This window comes from Oryza glaberrima, chromosome 5 (assembly GCF_000147395.1).
Source record: "Oryza glaberrima chromosome 5, OglaRS2, whole genome shotgun sequence".
Lineage (NCBI taxonomy): Eukaryota > Viridiplantae > Streptophyta > Magnoliopsida > Poales > Poaceae > Oryza > Oryza glaberrima.
Genome location: NC_068330.1, coordinates 23910828 through 23925615, shown reverse-complemented (window position 1 = coordinate 23925615; position 14788 = coordinate 23910828). Strand labels below are relative to the sequence as shown.

The following is a 14788-nucleotide window of genomic DNA, read 5'->3' as shown; positions in this document are numbered from 1 at the left end:
AAATTGGTGGAGTAAACACCACACACAAAAAGAGAGATTAACTAGCACTGTACTGGCTAGGGTATATGAGTACCTTGATCGATGATCGAGTTGATGATGACCACAATTTGCAGTAGAAATTCACCGATATGTGTACATGGACCGGCAATACTGTTGATGAGTCAAGATTGGGATGTTTAAAGTATTTTTCAACTTGTCTTGCACTAGCTAGTAACATAGCTGTATATATTGATCTTGACCTCGGGCACTGTTCGTATCCGGGGGGTGAAAAGTCTAGAGTGGAAAAAAATCTCACCACAGTATATTCTACTATGGTATAAGACCGTTTCATCTCAGTCTCTGTGGTTCACGAGAGTTTGGAAGTCATCACAAAAGTCACAAGTGGTAAGATGATTTTGTATCACACAATGTGACAAGATGCAAATGGTGAAAAATTTGTATATTTACCGGCCAATCTACTCGAGCCGCGAGAGCAGGTTCGATTCGATCAACGTCTACTACTACTACTTTTCGTCTGAACAGAAAGAACATGCTAGCTAGTGCAGTACAGAGCCTGCAGAAGATCAATCGATGCAGTACAAGAACTGGTCGTAGATTTCGTCCAGTCACATGGTGAGACAGCAGAGAGATCTACTTGCTAGTGTTATGTTTCTTCCTTATTCCAAATTTTTTACCGGCAAGTAGCAGTAAACTAGTTGACGGTGATGGGCACCAGCGAAGCGAAGTGGTAATTAACTTTTGGGTTAAGTTAATTCATTAACTAACCGTGTGTTGACGTAGCGGTGTGGCACGCAAAGTCGCATCACAGCGTTGCTCGATCGTCATCGATTAAGCTGGGCCTTTTCAAGCAAGAAACGACAGCCGGTTGGCTAGATGATGTGGTTGGGTTAATTACCCAATATAGCTAAGTCAAAAACGGGTTTAACGCATATGCAGCTCTAGCTAGCGTTGTTCGGATTGCTTGACCCTAAAGAAAGTGACCAAGTGTAGTGTAATGTAATCCCTCCATCCTATAATATAAGATATTTTGGATAAATGTGATATATTATAGGACTATGAATTTGCACATAGAGATTGTCCAGGTTTGTGGTTTTAGAATATGTCATATAACTCCAAAATTCCTTATATTATGGAACGGGGTGAGTAGCAACTTAATCGCGTGGTACGGATTGATAGGGCGTGATACATGCATTGTATTTCACACACGCTGGCGCCGTATGTACGTGAATGGCGTGTGTCGATCTCCGCGCCGAGAGAACGAAGCGAACGCATAAGATATTATCTCCGTCTCATAAAAATTAATTTTTTTACTTTTAAAACCTTTGTCCTATAAAATTGTATTTCTGCGAACGTAAAAAATGTATTTCTACTCATGTGGAACCCAGCAAATTGACTACGTCAAGATATATTTTCTTGTAATCTTCGTTCCTTCCATCACAGGTTGTCCCAACGTTCCTATTAAAAGTTTATATAGTAACGTATACTGTACCAACTTCTACCTCCACGGTCAGTTGCTTGTTTAGAAACTGGAACCCGTGCATGTTTATCACAAAAGTTAGCCGAAAAATTGGCCGCTGCGGCGGTGGCCGCGTGCACTGAAACGGGGCGCGTCCGCGTCGCGAGACGAGGCACAGGCCAGTAGCCCACCCACCAACGTGGCGTTTAATGGGCCTCGCCGGCATCGATCACGGCCTACAAGTTTGGGCCGAGTTGCGATAGATTGGGCCTTATATCACTAGGCCTCAATTTTGCTATATGTTTACTGACAAAATTTCTTCTAAAACTTTAACATAATTAATTATAATATAATCATAGTATAATCATATTATAACTTACATGCAACTATGATGTAACTTGTATATAACTTTCATATATTTTTAAGCCATTAGATTTGTTTCAAGATTCGTGCAAGTGAGAAAGGAAAAATATCATAGCGCCTGTATATGTGAGGATTTTGTCCCACTATCTCCGTTTCATAAAAATAGCATATAAGGATGAACTTTTGAAAGTTAAATATAAGTTACAATGTAATTATATCATGGTTGTACTGTAATTGTATAACTTTAATGTTTGAAATAAAATTTATCAACAAATGCCTGTTAGTTACTTGTTCCGCTCTCGGCTTCTTGGTTCCAAGTGCACTTCCACCTGCGTTGGCTGCGTACTGAAGCCTCCAAAAAGGCAGGCAGGCGTCCAGGCCGCATCCGGTAGATCAGCATTTTTTTTTTGCCACCGGACACTGGTGCAAATGAACTAATGAAGCGGTGAGCGGTAGATCAGCATTTTTTTTTTTTTTTGCCACAGGACACTGGTGCAAATGCAGCGGTGAGCCATACATTTTGCATTCCACGATGGTCAGTTAAGTTTCCCAGCCTATCGGCAAGCATCAGGTTAGAATTGCTATGCCTTTACAAACAAAAACATCGCCTACTAGATCCCATCGTTCTAACGCTCATCTTCACGAGGTATGGGTGAAAAGTCACCAAAAAGTTCAGGACAACAGATAGACAGGGACGGCATTCACTGCAAATTGAGGCAGTATTCATGTGCCAACTACATGGAACTGCCAACAGAATCACCATAGCCAAGCATAGATCAGGGCAAACATCCGACAAGTACAAGCAGAAGCAGAACGGAGTAATTGGACTAGATGATCTGATTATTCAGAGTTTCAAACAACAAGGTAGTCGCTTATTACCCACCCACACACAACACAGAACAGGTACAAGAGATAGCCTCTCAATCTTTACTCTCAAGCATGGACGATCTTCAAGGTTCAGGGACCTACAATACTACTACAAATCGACGAATCATCGCTCCACAGTCACCCGCCGCATTCGAATTTGATGCAGAAGACAACTGACATACAGCAATTGATTGGAGGGGAGCTAGCCAAACACACTTCAGAGCTTACCCTTGAGCCTCTTCTTGAGGACATCCATGACGGCACCAAAGTCAGCCTTCACGCTGACCGGGGGATTGGCATACTTGCAGGCCATGTCTTCGATCTTGCTGTCATGGTAGTCGATCTTGGACTGCGAGAACTTCAGACCATGAGCTGTGCTGACGACTACCGTGCAGTCATTTGGCCCGATGATGCGCTGGTCACGGAGCTTGAACAGCGCTGCGAGGGCAACCCCAGTATGCGGGCAAGCAAACATGCCAGTGCGATCAGCGAGCGACATTGCGTTCATGAGTTCCTCCTCCGTGGCCTCCTCGACAATGCCATCAGTTGCCTTGAGCGCAACAACAGCGCGATCAACAGATACCGGGTCACCAATCTGAATTGCCGATGCAAATGTCGGCTCAGCCACTTGTGGCGTGAACTCAGTCCACCCCGATTTGTAGTACCGGTACAGCGGGTTTGCATTGGCAGCCTGTGCGCAGACAAGCCGCGGCACACGATCGACGAGCCCAAGAACGCGGCACATCTCGAATCCCTTGTAGAAGGCATATATGTTCCCAAGATTGCCTCCTGGAACAATGACCCAATCCGGCACCTCCCAATCGAACTGCTGAAGAATCTCAATAGCAGCAGTCTTCTGCCCCTCGAGCCGAAGGGAATTCAGTGAGTTGGCAAGGTAAATCGGCAGCTCGGCAGTCACCTCCCTGATGAGCCGCATGCAGCCGTCGAAGTCCGTGTCGAGCGAGAGCACGGTGGCGCCATTGGCAATGGGCTGGATGAGCTGCTCGAGCGAGATGCGGTTGGCGGGGAGGAACACAATGGACGGGATTCCGGCGGCGGCGCAGTACGCCGAGAGCGCGGCGGAGGTGTCCCCCGTGGAGGCGCACCCGACGCCGGCGATGGGGCGGGACAGCGGCGCGCGGCGGAGGCGGTTCACCTGGCTGACGAGCACCGTCATGCCGAGGTCCTTGAACGATCCGGTGTGGGAGATGCCGCAGTGCTTGACCCAGAGGTCGTTCATCCCGGCGAGGTGGTCGCGGCCGAGGCGCTCCGCCCAGAAGAGGTTGGAGTTGCCCTCGAAGAGGGAGACGATGTGGTCGGGGTCGATCTCGGGGAGGACGAACTCCTTCTTGGACCAGACGCCGGAGCCGAAGGGCCAGGTGGTGCGGCCGACGCGGGAGTCGAAGAGGTCGCGCCAGTAGGAGCCCGGGAAGCGGGCGAGCGCGTCCATGTCGTGGCGCACGTCGAGGAGGCCCCCCGAGCTGGAGCGGTAGACGATCTCGTCCAGGGAGTAGCGCTCGTCGGGGTCGCCGTTGGGGGCGGGCGGGAAGGGCGCGTACCACGCGGAGAAGTTGTGGTTCGGGGCGCGGTGCCTCGCCGCCTCCTCCCGGATGTTCTCGTCGGCGGCGCGCCGGTGCCTGGTGGCGGCGGCGTCGGTGGCGCAGCGGACGCGGTGGGGGGCGCGGCGGAGGGGGTGAGGGTTGGGGGAGGTGGGGTGGGGGGTGGGGGTGGGGGTGGGAGAGGAGGAAGGAGAGGGAGGCGGCGTGGGTGGTGGCCGCCATGGGTGGTGGTGGTGGGGAAAGTTGGCGGCGGCGGCGGCGGCGGCGGCGAGTGGGAGGAGGGAGATGATGGGGGAGGGAGGAGGGTTTTAGGGAGTGAGTGAGGTGGTGGATTTCGTGATTGGGGGTGGGTTGGTGGAGAACTACATGGGACGGTCGTGATTAATTTGATTTTAGACGGATGATTTTAATTTTGAGTAAATTTCAGAAAACTATAATTTTAGTGACAAAACTATCAGATTGCTGCAACATTAGCGATATGTTTCAGTTTGCTGCAACAATAGCTTGCTGCAACATTAGCGATATGTTTCAGTTTGCTTCAACAATAGCGTAGGAAATTATCACAAAGCTGCAACTTTTACGTAGGCATATAATATAATATAACTTTTACGTTATATTAGAGGCATATAATATAAAAGTTGCAGTTTTGTCATAATTTCCCACGCTATTGTTGCAGTAAAGTGAAACATGTAGCTAATGTTGCAGTAAACTAATAGTTTTGTCAATAAAGTTGTAATTTTCTGAAATTTACTCTTTCATTTTTTCTTCTTCTTTTGAATGGATAATTTTTGTGTTTAGGATAACATGATTCCATCCAACATGTTTCAGACAAACCTGAGTGACAACAGACAAGAGACAAGAGCATATCTAAAAAAAGAATTCAGAAAATGATTGACAAGAACACCTCTCAAGAATAGAGAAAAAAAAGGAGTGACAAGAACACTTCGAATGAAGCAACAAGGCTGGAAATGGATGAATCCACGATGAAATCAGTTGATCGCACAAGATAAGAGCTGAAAACAAAGCAGGATAGGAGGCCGATGAATTTTATCTTTGTTAATAATGAATCATGTATAAGTAGAGTTGCAATGAGCAACATTTTGTTGTGTTGTAAATGAACACCTTTACATATCGATTGGGATACATATGCGCAAGGAGAATGGTCCTTGTGCTTTGTGCAGCTATCTGGGTGCTTCTAACAACAACAGCTATTGTACACTCTTCATTTGAATTGAATCCCTAAGCTATCTGAACCTCTGAAGGGAGGCACTTTCATTTATTTAGCATTTCTGATGGCTGTGGAGTGTTCACAAAAGTTGCACCCTTGTTGAATCCTTCGAGTAGCATTATCCTTACTGCTTGCAAGCTCCTATTGATCGTGAAATTAAGCTGCAATACATGGGGAAAAGGGTTAGTTCTTGTTCTGTATGTACGGGTCAATGTGGTGTGTGTTTCAGCTTTTCAAGTTGTTGCAAGCCACATGCTGCTTAAGAGAAGTGGTCATAGGATAGCACACACATAAAAGTCCAGGCATAAAAATTGTGCAGACAAATGCAAACCTCTTCTTGTTCTTCCTTGGTGAATGACCGTAGAACAAAGCCGATAGCATCCAACTTCCCAGTGGGGCGCCCAATACCTGGACAAATATTAGAGGGAAAACAGATCAGACTTTCGCTTGAATGAAAAAAAGGAAGTGATTAATTAGCTTACCGATCCTAAGGCGTGGGAAATCACGGCTCTGTTTCAAATGGTTAATAATGCTTCTCATCCTGAAATGTCCATGAGTCTGTCAATTGTCAGAAGATAAGAAGACTAACAGTCAAAAGATATCTGAATTGTCAATGCCGATAGACATCCTTCCTTTGTAGTAGCTAGACTACACATGAAAGCTCTGGGTTTCTTCTTTCTCCACCCTATTTTGGGGCTTGGAAAGATTTCCCTCAGATTATATGATAGTATAAAGCTAGGAAAGCTGGATCTTTGGGGGAAAAAAAAGGGCATGAAACCTTTCTGTTTTAGAAATTGAAGGCTGAAAACAGCCCACCAGAACTTTGTATTTACTACGGTGGTCAAATTCTACTACACTGTAGTGATGATAATGTCAATTGTCAACATCATGAAGTGTTCAATTGTGCTTCAATTATTTGAAGCTTAGTTCCTCAGATGGATAGACCCCCTAAGTTGAGTTCATAAAACAGAATACTAAACATAAAGGGCTATGGAGAAAGAATGGTACCCATTATGCCCGCCATGTCCTCCCTTAGGCAGTAGGCGCAATTTTGCAAAGGGTATGTCTAGATCATCATAGATCTAAAAAGAGCAAAGAACAGTAGTTAGTGAACAACCAGACAATGTACATGGAAGATTAAATAACGTAATGACAATATTTACCACAAGAACTTGACTGAGTGGTATCTTAAAATATGAAACCAGCTGTGCAACCTGCATAAGTCAACAATATTCAGTGAAGACTGGCTGAGTAGCAAGTACATTGATCTGAAACTGATTACAGATTTTGTACTTACAGACTCACCACTTGCATTCATGTAAGTCTGTGGCTTGGCAAGCATTACTGGGACATCACCAATAAGGCCTGTATGAATAAGAAAAAACGGTGCATTTTCATATGTGTCTCTATTAAGGTTGAGTTCATGAAAATTTTAAATTAATAGATTGGTCTTTCATGTAGATAATAATAATTAACAATTCCAAAGGAACATTCCTACAGATACTTCTGTTCTTACCGTTCACTGTAAAATGTTTTATTTTTTTAAGAAATTAACAAGAAAGTGCATCATGGAAACAAAAAGGTCCAGTAGCAACTATTGTATTAAACCAATGCAAGCGAAAAGATTATTGTAAAATGTTAGCCTTACACAAATTAGCTGAGCAAGTGAAAGAAATGCATTTATGAAACATTGCAGTATTAGTAAAATGACCTTACTTTAACTCAGTAGTCATTACACATCTCTACTCTAAAACTAACACATGATACAATTGCACAGTTGCATTAATGAAAATCAACAATATATATGCCTAGATTACCTTTACCAACCATTGACTTGAACTGCTTGCTGCTAACAGAAATACCCTCAGCTTCTGCAATAGCATCAATCATCTCAAATCCAACCTGTGTGCAAATACAGTAATTACAGAACATGAAAAATATCACAATATAATAGTACATGGCAAGGAGATAATTCCGCACTTGTAGGGATCTTGTTTTAGGGGAAAACACATATTTGGCACTTGTACATCCTGATGAATTCTAGGAATTGAGGGAAACTGGGAAACCAAGATCTAGCCTCTAGGAGGCTAGAACTGAATGGCTTCTAAATAACAAGCTCAATGCTGCCAACGAGCAATCAATTCCATTGTCCAATGGCAAAAAAATTCTCCTTTGACTCCGCCAAGAAGTCAGCTTTAAGCCAAAGTAGCCTTTCCCCCAACCAAACTATCACAAATCAACATGTAACCCTCTATGTTCTTCAGGCTCCAATTGCAGTTTATTTTACCGTAGATACTAACGTTGTGACGAGTCCCCTTGTACATCCTGCCGGGGTTCCCGAGCCCGACGAGCAGCCACGGCTTCTGGGCTCCTCCGCCGCCATCGCCAGCCGCAGCAGCAGCAGAAGCCGACGAGGAGGCGGCGGTGGCGGCGGCTGGGGCACAGCAGGCAGGTCCTGCGGCCGCCATGCTTCTAGGGTTCGCGCGGGGGAAGAAGCGGGCGCGTGGGCGGAAGGTCAGGGCGGAGGATGCAGGGACGCCGGTGAGCAGCAGAAGACGCATCGCGCCGCCGGTCGCCGCCGCGTTTTATACAAGTCGCTGCTCCGCGTGGCGTCTCCGCGTCGCCGTGGCCACCACGGAGTCCTAAACCGCACCTGACATGGATTGGGCCGGGCTCGTTGGGCCGGAGGAGAAGACGGTTTCTGTGGAATTTGAGGGCTACGATGTCCAGGATTTTTTTAACCTTTTTTTATTCACTAGAAAAAATGCACGTGCATTGCAACGGGAAGACTAATCGTTTAGATTCATGACGCCTTGCATGTGTAGTATTTTGACATTATGGATCATGATGTTGACCCACATGGCAAGCTATCACGTAGCGCTTGCTTCACTTGATTGCAAAAATCACTTCGAACTAATAAATGGCAACAAATCAGAGTCGTTACACGCACGGAAAAAATTAATGAAACCGATTGCACGTGTGGATAAAACGGACGATGGACGCAACGGTTTACTGGAAGCCGTACGTATTTTTTTAATTAGGCTAGAAAACATGTTAACACCTTCGGACTCCCAAATCAGTAAAATCAAGTCTAATTTGATGGGTTACCAAATCAACAGGAGTTGAGTCTAATTTCATATATTCACGGGATTTGATGGTTTTAATCTTATCGAGCAAAAATAATTAACAAACATGAACATAAATAAAGTTTATATGAAGTTATAATCAAATTTCTCGTTGATTCCATTTACCTAGAATTAGATTAATAAGCAATCATAATTCTTTTTGCATTTTCAGCAATTTTAAGCAGTTAAAATGGTACTAATGCTATTTTTGAAAACAGAAAATACTTAAAGTCACACATAGAAAAAACCGATTTTAGCCTGGCCCAAAAACTTGTGGCCTGCTTCTTTGTGGAGTACACGTGCGCGACCCATGAGGCGGCCCATCAGCACGGCGGCGTGGCAATGGCGCCGGCCCGACACGGGAGACGTCGAGGCTGTCCGATCTTATGGACGATCCCGATTGATTCGAATGTGGACAAAAATTCGGCAGCCCAACCCTAACCCTAAAATCATTTCCCTGATCCCCTTCCTTTCTCTTGCGAAAAGCAATGGCAGCGACGGCGATTCAGGCGGAGCGACGGTGGCAGTGACGATTCCGGTTGAGCGACAGCGATTCCAACAAGTGGCAGCAGCGCGAAGTCCCTTCCTTTCTCTCGTGAAAAGCGGCAGCGGCGACGATTCTAGCAAGCGGCGATGACGCGTAGCGTGAAACCATGGCTGTCCGAGCCACTCGGATCTCGTGCAGCGAACTGATGCCACCCGAGCCTGGTCTGATGTCGTGTGTGGTGCCGTCCTGGTTCTCCTCCGCACGCAGCCAAGGCCGCGATGACGAGCCTCGACCTCACGCGACCCACAAAAGGCGGGCGCAAGGCCGGTCCAGGGCGACGGCTAGGGTACGTGCACGGCGGTGCTGATGCCGTGCTCGCATCACATGATGGCGGCGATTTGCCAAATCGGTAAGTCATCAATCCGATTCGCTTAGGGATTTGCCGAGGTTCTAATTTTGGGGATTTTTCGATTTAGGGTTTCTGAAATCATGCCAAGTGTGGAATTTTTGTATGTTGTATATTGAAGTTCTCCGGTGTAAGACGTTTTGGTTTAAATTTAATCCGATCTATGTAAAATCTCGACTGGAACCAATTTGATGCGGACTCGGGATGACGTGATAGGGACTGATGAAATTTTTTTTATGACGGACGAAAATTTTACCGGAATCCTTACGAATTTTTTAAGTAGATATAGATATATAAAATTTGTCAAACCACATGATAATCACAAAATTTATATAACGTATATATTTTTTATAGGTTAATGACATCTATGGTCAACTATGCAGAGCTATAAAAGGTTACTATTTGTACATCATACCAGTCTAGAAAAATTAAAGCTTTTAAGGTCCTGGACATCAATTTGTGAGTACTAATCTGGGGGTATCTTTTAAAATATTTTTTATACACTGAAGTATAGGATAAAATATACTATGAGGGGTGAAAATAAAAATATACTAGGAGTCAGATGCCACGTGTTGACGTGCAGGTTCGCCTTTTCTCCACCCGCCTCTTTCTTTTTTCCTTCTCTCGCCATCTCTCCCGTATCTCGAATCCTAAGCCCCAGCTGCTGCTGCTGCTCCCTCCCTTGCGGCGACTGCTGCTCTTCCTCCCCAGCGTGGTGGCGGCTGCTCCCCTCCCTGTCCCGGTGGCATCTGCTACGCCCCCCTCCCCGGCTGCCCCCTCCCCTCCCCGACGTGGAGTCGAAGGCGGCTCCTACTGCATCTCCCCGGTGCGGGAGCGTGGCGACAGCGGCGGCGGTTGCTTCCCTCCCCGGCGTGGTGGCAGCAACTGCCCCCTCCCCCCCTCCCCGACATCGTGCTAATGGTGGCTCCTACTCCCCCTTCCCGGCATGGCGACGGCGGCTGTGGCGGCTGCTTCCCTCCCCCGGCGTGGTGGTAGCAGCTGCCTACCGCCCCCTCCTTCCCGGCTGCCCCCTCATCTCCCTGATGTGGAGCTGATGGCGCTTCTCTCCTCCATCGCGACGGTTTGATTTGGGAATATTTTGAGGATTTTGTGATTTGGGATGTTGATTCAGTATCCACCGTGATGAGGATTAGGTTTCTTGCGATCAAATTCATGAGCTCTAGATTGAATTTGGCTTTTTCATACTATTTTTGGTTGTCTCGTTGATTGACTGATTTGGGGATCGCTTGGGTTTTTTTCTATGTTGGACTCGGACTGGAAGGCAAAAAAACACACACAGAGAGGGAATCGGACTTGAGCAGTAGGACGACGTACGAAAATATTTAATAGAAAACATCTTAAACTTTTATAATAGGTAAAAATAAAGAAGTGGCATAATGCTTGGTCTGTTTTTCCCGTATAGTAAAAATAAGGATGTCACGAATTCCTCTTCTCTCTCACTGGAAAATGATCAAATTCAGAACTAAGAAGATAGATTAATTTAGACAAAATATTACACCACATACAGAGAATTCAATACTGTAAATTATAGACACGCAAAAGAGTAAAAGGACTTCACACATACATATTTATAGAGACGCGAGACTTTAAGACGACAAACTCCAAATAAACAAACAAGATAAACAACCACACATAGGCGTATGATTATATCCTCAAATTCTAAATAATCCAAAAACTAACGAATCCTCAACTGATTATGCCCCGCTTTTTTCTCAAAAGGCTTCATTATCCCCGGAACAAGTTGGTTACACAACTCTAGATAAGTAGAATATAACACTCTATCTTTAGCGCCCGTGCGATGTTGATTGGTGTGCGCACAGAAAAACTTGAGCTGATCAAGCGTGCACAAACCCAACGTCTCTCCGAGCAGCAGGAACAACCAGTTGATGCGCTCCTTCTCAGCGGCGATCACCGGACGCATGCAGTTCTGTTGGCCGCAGCCGTCGCAGTTGGGTACGATGGGGTTCTTCCACCTCTCTGATGCACGGTCATTCATGCTCATGCAGTTTCGGCGGAGATAATCTTCCAACTCTCGAAACTTGGCCTCAATATCGTAAACGAACTCCTTGCGTACGTCGCAGCGCCTGCACCGAGCCTCACCTTTGATGGTGAAGATGCCACGGCGAGACAGCTCGACGAGAGAGTGGTGTACGGCCACTCTGTTGGTAGCCCACGGATAAGGTGGATTATTCACGAGCACTCTATCGTTGTTTACCGTGCCAGCTGCACCATTGTTGCCGTCGCTACCGCCGTTTGTACCGTCGCCGGTGATGGCCGGTACGTCGCCTGCGCTGCCGCTGGTGGAGCTTGTGGTGGACGCCGTGCTGCGACGTTGGGTGGGATGACGCGCTGAGGAGGATTCGTGATGCAACGACGACGAGCCTGGTAAGTGATATATATGACTGAATTAGGTGCAAGCATGCATTAATTCAGTGATAACGCTGAAGCTAATCGCCAAGCAACTGGGTTAATTGGATTAGGGATTGAACCTGCTGCATCGCCGTTGAAGAGAGCGTCGGTCGCCATGCGAGCAGCTTCCTTGCCATGGTCGATCAAGCTGGTGGTCGCCGAGGCCATGAAAATTGGAGGACCCACCGCCGGCGGCGGCGGCGGCAGCTCTTTGGGCAACGTCGTCGTTACCGGAGAGTCGTCGACGTTCGTTGCGTCGGTGTAGATGACCGGACCGAGCGACAGCTTCAGCCATGTGTCCTCGCTGCCGCCGTCCTGGTCCACCATGGTGAACGCCTTCCTTTTCTGCCCCGACGAGGAGCCGGCGTCGCGCGCCGGCGGCGGCGAGGGCGCCTCCCTCCCCATGATGATGGCCGGAGGCAATCAATCGATCGATCTGCACAGATGCAATCGCACTAGCGATAGAGGCGTCGCGTTTGGTAGTTAGACACACACACAAGTAGTAGAGATTTAAGCGCGCGCGTCGTGTCCCCTTGTTTCAATCTCGTTTCAACGGCCCGACGGACATGATCGATCGCGAGCCGCGAGCATGCAGGACACCACACACATGCAGGCATCGAGCAGCTAGATAGCTAGCGCGTGCACGGTGTTGTGGTGTCCAAAGTTTGAACACCGCATGACATGCAGATGCACGAGTGCACGACTCCTCGCGCGGCCCCCTCGCTCTCGCGTCGCCTAGCATGCAAAGCGCGTCTGCATCGTGCGGTTCCGATCCGCTATGCTGTACGACGACCATATATGCGTGTGTCGAGCCACGTTTGTTTGTTTAATGTCGTACCAAGATAGGAGCATATACACAGAAACAACCGATAGGCACTGAGCAAGTTAATAGTATAGCCAACTACTAGCTCCAATTCATCTATAGCCAATCTAATAGCTCATTCATACAATAGTTACATACTACACTATTAATACCTGGTCCCACTTATCATACACACACTGCGTCTTGAAGTCCGTGCTGCAGCTGACTACAAATCTGTAGCCCGCTGCCCTTCTCTCTCCTCATTTATCTACATAAAATATGTTTATAGCTGGCTTATAACCTGCTATTGTACCTGCTCTTAGATGGAGTATATTTGGTGCAAATTAATGGAACAAGTGCCTACGAGTAGTAGTTTTCCAAGAGGTGCTGCATGCATGCAGCTAATCCTTGGCAATGGGAATTAGAGCAAGTTTAATAGTATAGCCAACTACCGGCTCCAATTCTTCTATAGTCAATCTAATAGCTTATTCATATAATAGTTACATACTACACTATTAATACATGGTCCCACCTGTCATACACACACTGCATCTTGGAGTCCGTGCTGCAGCTGGCTATAAATCTGTAGCCCGCTGCCCATCTCTCTCCTTATTTATCTCTTTAAAATATGTTTACAGCTGGTTTATAGCCTGCTATTGTACCTGCTCTTAGTACCATATCCGCACACATGGTCGTCGGTCCAAGCTAACAATGGGAATTAGTACCACATTCCTACTAGTAGTTCCATGATCTACCATCAAATTCAACCATATACACTGTTGATTTTTTAAAATATATTTGATCGTTCGTCTTATTCAAATAAATTTATGTAATTATTAATTCTTTTCTTATTATTTGATTCGTGTTAAATATATTTTTATGTATACATATAGTTTAACATATTTCACAAAAAATTTTGAATGAGATGAATGGTCAAACATATTTAAAAAAGTCAATGGCGTCAAATATTTAGGAATGGAGGGAGTACTATATTGCTAACATAATTTAAACAAAGCAAACCCCGATGGAAGGGTGTACAAAAACAAGCACACGAAATAAACCAAAAATTAGTTTAATATGAAATAGTTATAAAAAAATTTGAAAAAAAAATAACAGCATAGACTAATATGAAATATATCACTCCACAAATACGTAAGACCAAATTAAACTTCTATAAGTTGCAACAAAAAGAACAACATAAACTGAAAATAGTTATCGTATATTTGCAGCTATGCTGTTATTTTTGTTAGAACTTGTACAAGTTGAATTTTAACTAGTATGTTTATGGAATGATATATTTCATATTAATATATCTTGCCATTTTTTTCAAATTTTTTTATAACTATTTAGGTGGCATGTACGAAACGAGGGAATATCCCTGCGAGAGATGAAATCACTTTTTCCCGAAATAAACATACATTATTTTACCTCAAAAGTAAAAGAAATAAATATTCTCCCAGCGTGTGGGAGTCCATCATAGTGAGTGTTCAAGGTTCACTATTTCAATGTCAGTTTCTCTATTCTCCCGGCGTCAAATCCTTATTGGTCTGAATGAGAATGTCAATCCTTGTTGACCTGAAATGGATTTGTTGACCAACTCGAGAAAAACAGACCAAATACAAAAGGAAGCGGTCAGCAATGCTGCAAGTAACTCGCGTATAAAAACAAGACAAGAAACAATAAAGCTCTGTACCATGTATTTGCTCGGCCATAGTTATTCTCAGAACTCTTATGCACTAAATTTTAAAGCAAGCTCAAATTTAGATGCACAAGACAGCAGAAACACACAAGTAGCAGCCGCACAAACATTAAGATAGTGAAATGGCAAGTGGAGAAAAGAAACACAATACGGTCTGCAATGAAGTGCAGGATGCAGGGACGCCGGTGGGCGGACGACGCATCGCGCGCTGCCGCTGCCGGCCGGTCTCCCGTCGCCGCCGCGTTTATGGAAGTCGCGTCTCCGCGTGGCCTAACCCGCACCTGACATGGATTGGACCGGGCTCGTTGGGCCGGAGGAGAAGATGGTTTCGGTGGAATTTGAGGTCACCCACGATGTCCAGGATTT

At 45.7% G+C, this 14788-nt stretch overlaps 2 protein-coding genes and 1 pseudogene across 2 annotated transcripts; all 3 read right to left on the bottom strand.

Moving 5' to 3' along the window:
* Positions 1-2638: 2638 nt before the first annotated feature.
* LOC127775164 (threonine synthase, chloroplastic-like) lies at positions 2639-4561 on the bottom strand (annotated as a pseudogene).
* A 324-nt stretch (positions 4562-4885) lies between these two features.
* LOC127772749 (peptidyl-tRNA hydrolase, mitochondrial-like) lies at positions 4886-8091 on the bottom strand. The gene is made up of 8 exons (XM_052298713.1): positions 7774-8091; positions 7291-7375; positions 6771-6838; positions 6637-6687; positions 6482-6555; positions 5956-6014; positions 5805-5881; positions 4886-5634 (listed from the first exon to the last, which is right to left on the bottom strand). The coding sequence occupies exons 1-8, from the start codon at positions 8032-8034 to the stop codon at positions 5518-5520; spliced, it is 792 nt and encodes a 263-aa protein (XP_052154673.1). The 5' UTR covers positions 8035-8091; the 3' UTR covers positions 4886-5517.
* Positions 8092-11187: 3096 nt separating this feature from the next.
* On the bottom strand, positions 11188-11700 carry LOC127774292 (uncharacterized; the record flags this gene model as incomplete). The annotated part of the gene is made up of 1 exon (XM_052300524.1): positions 11188-11700. A coding segment is annotated over one exon (513 nt), but the record flags the coding sequence as incomplete, so codon positions are not given.
* Between the last annotated feature and the right edge of the window lie 3088 nt (positions 11701-14788).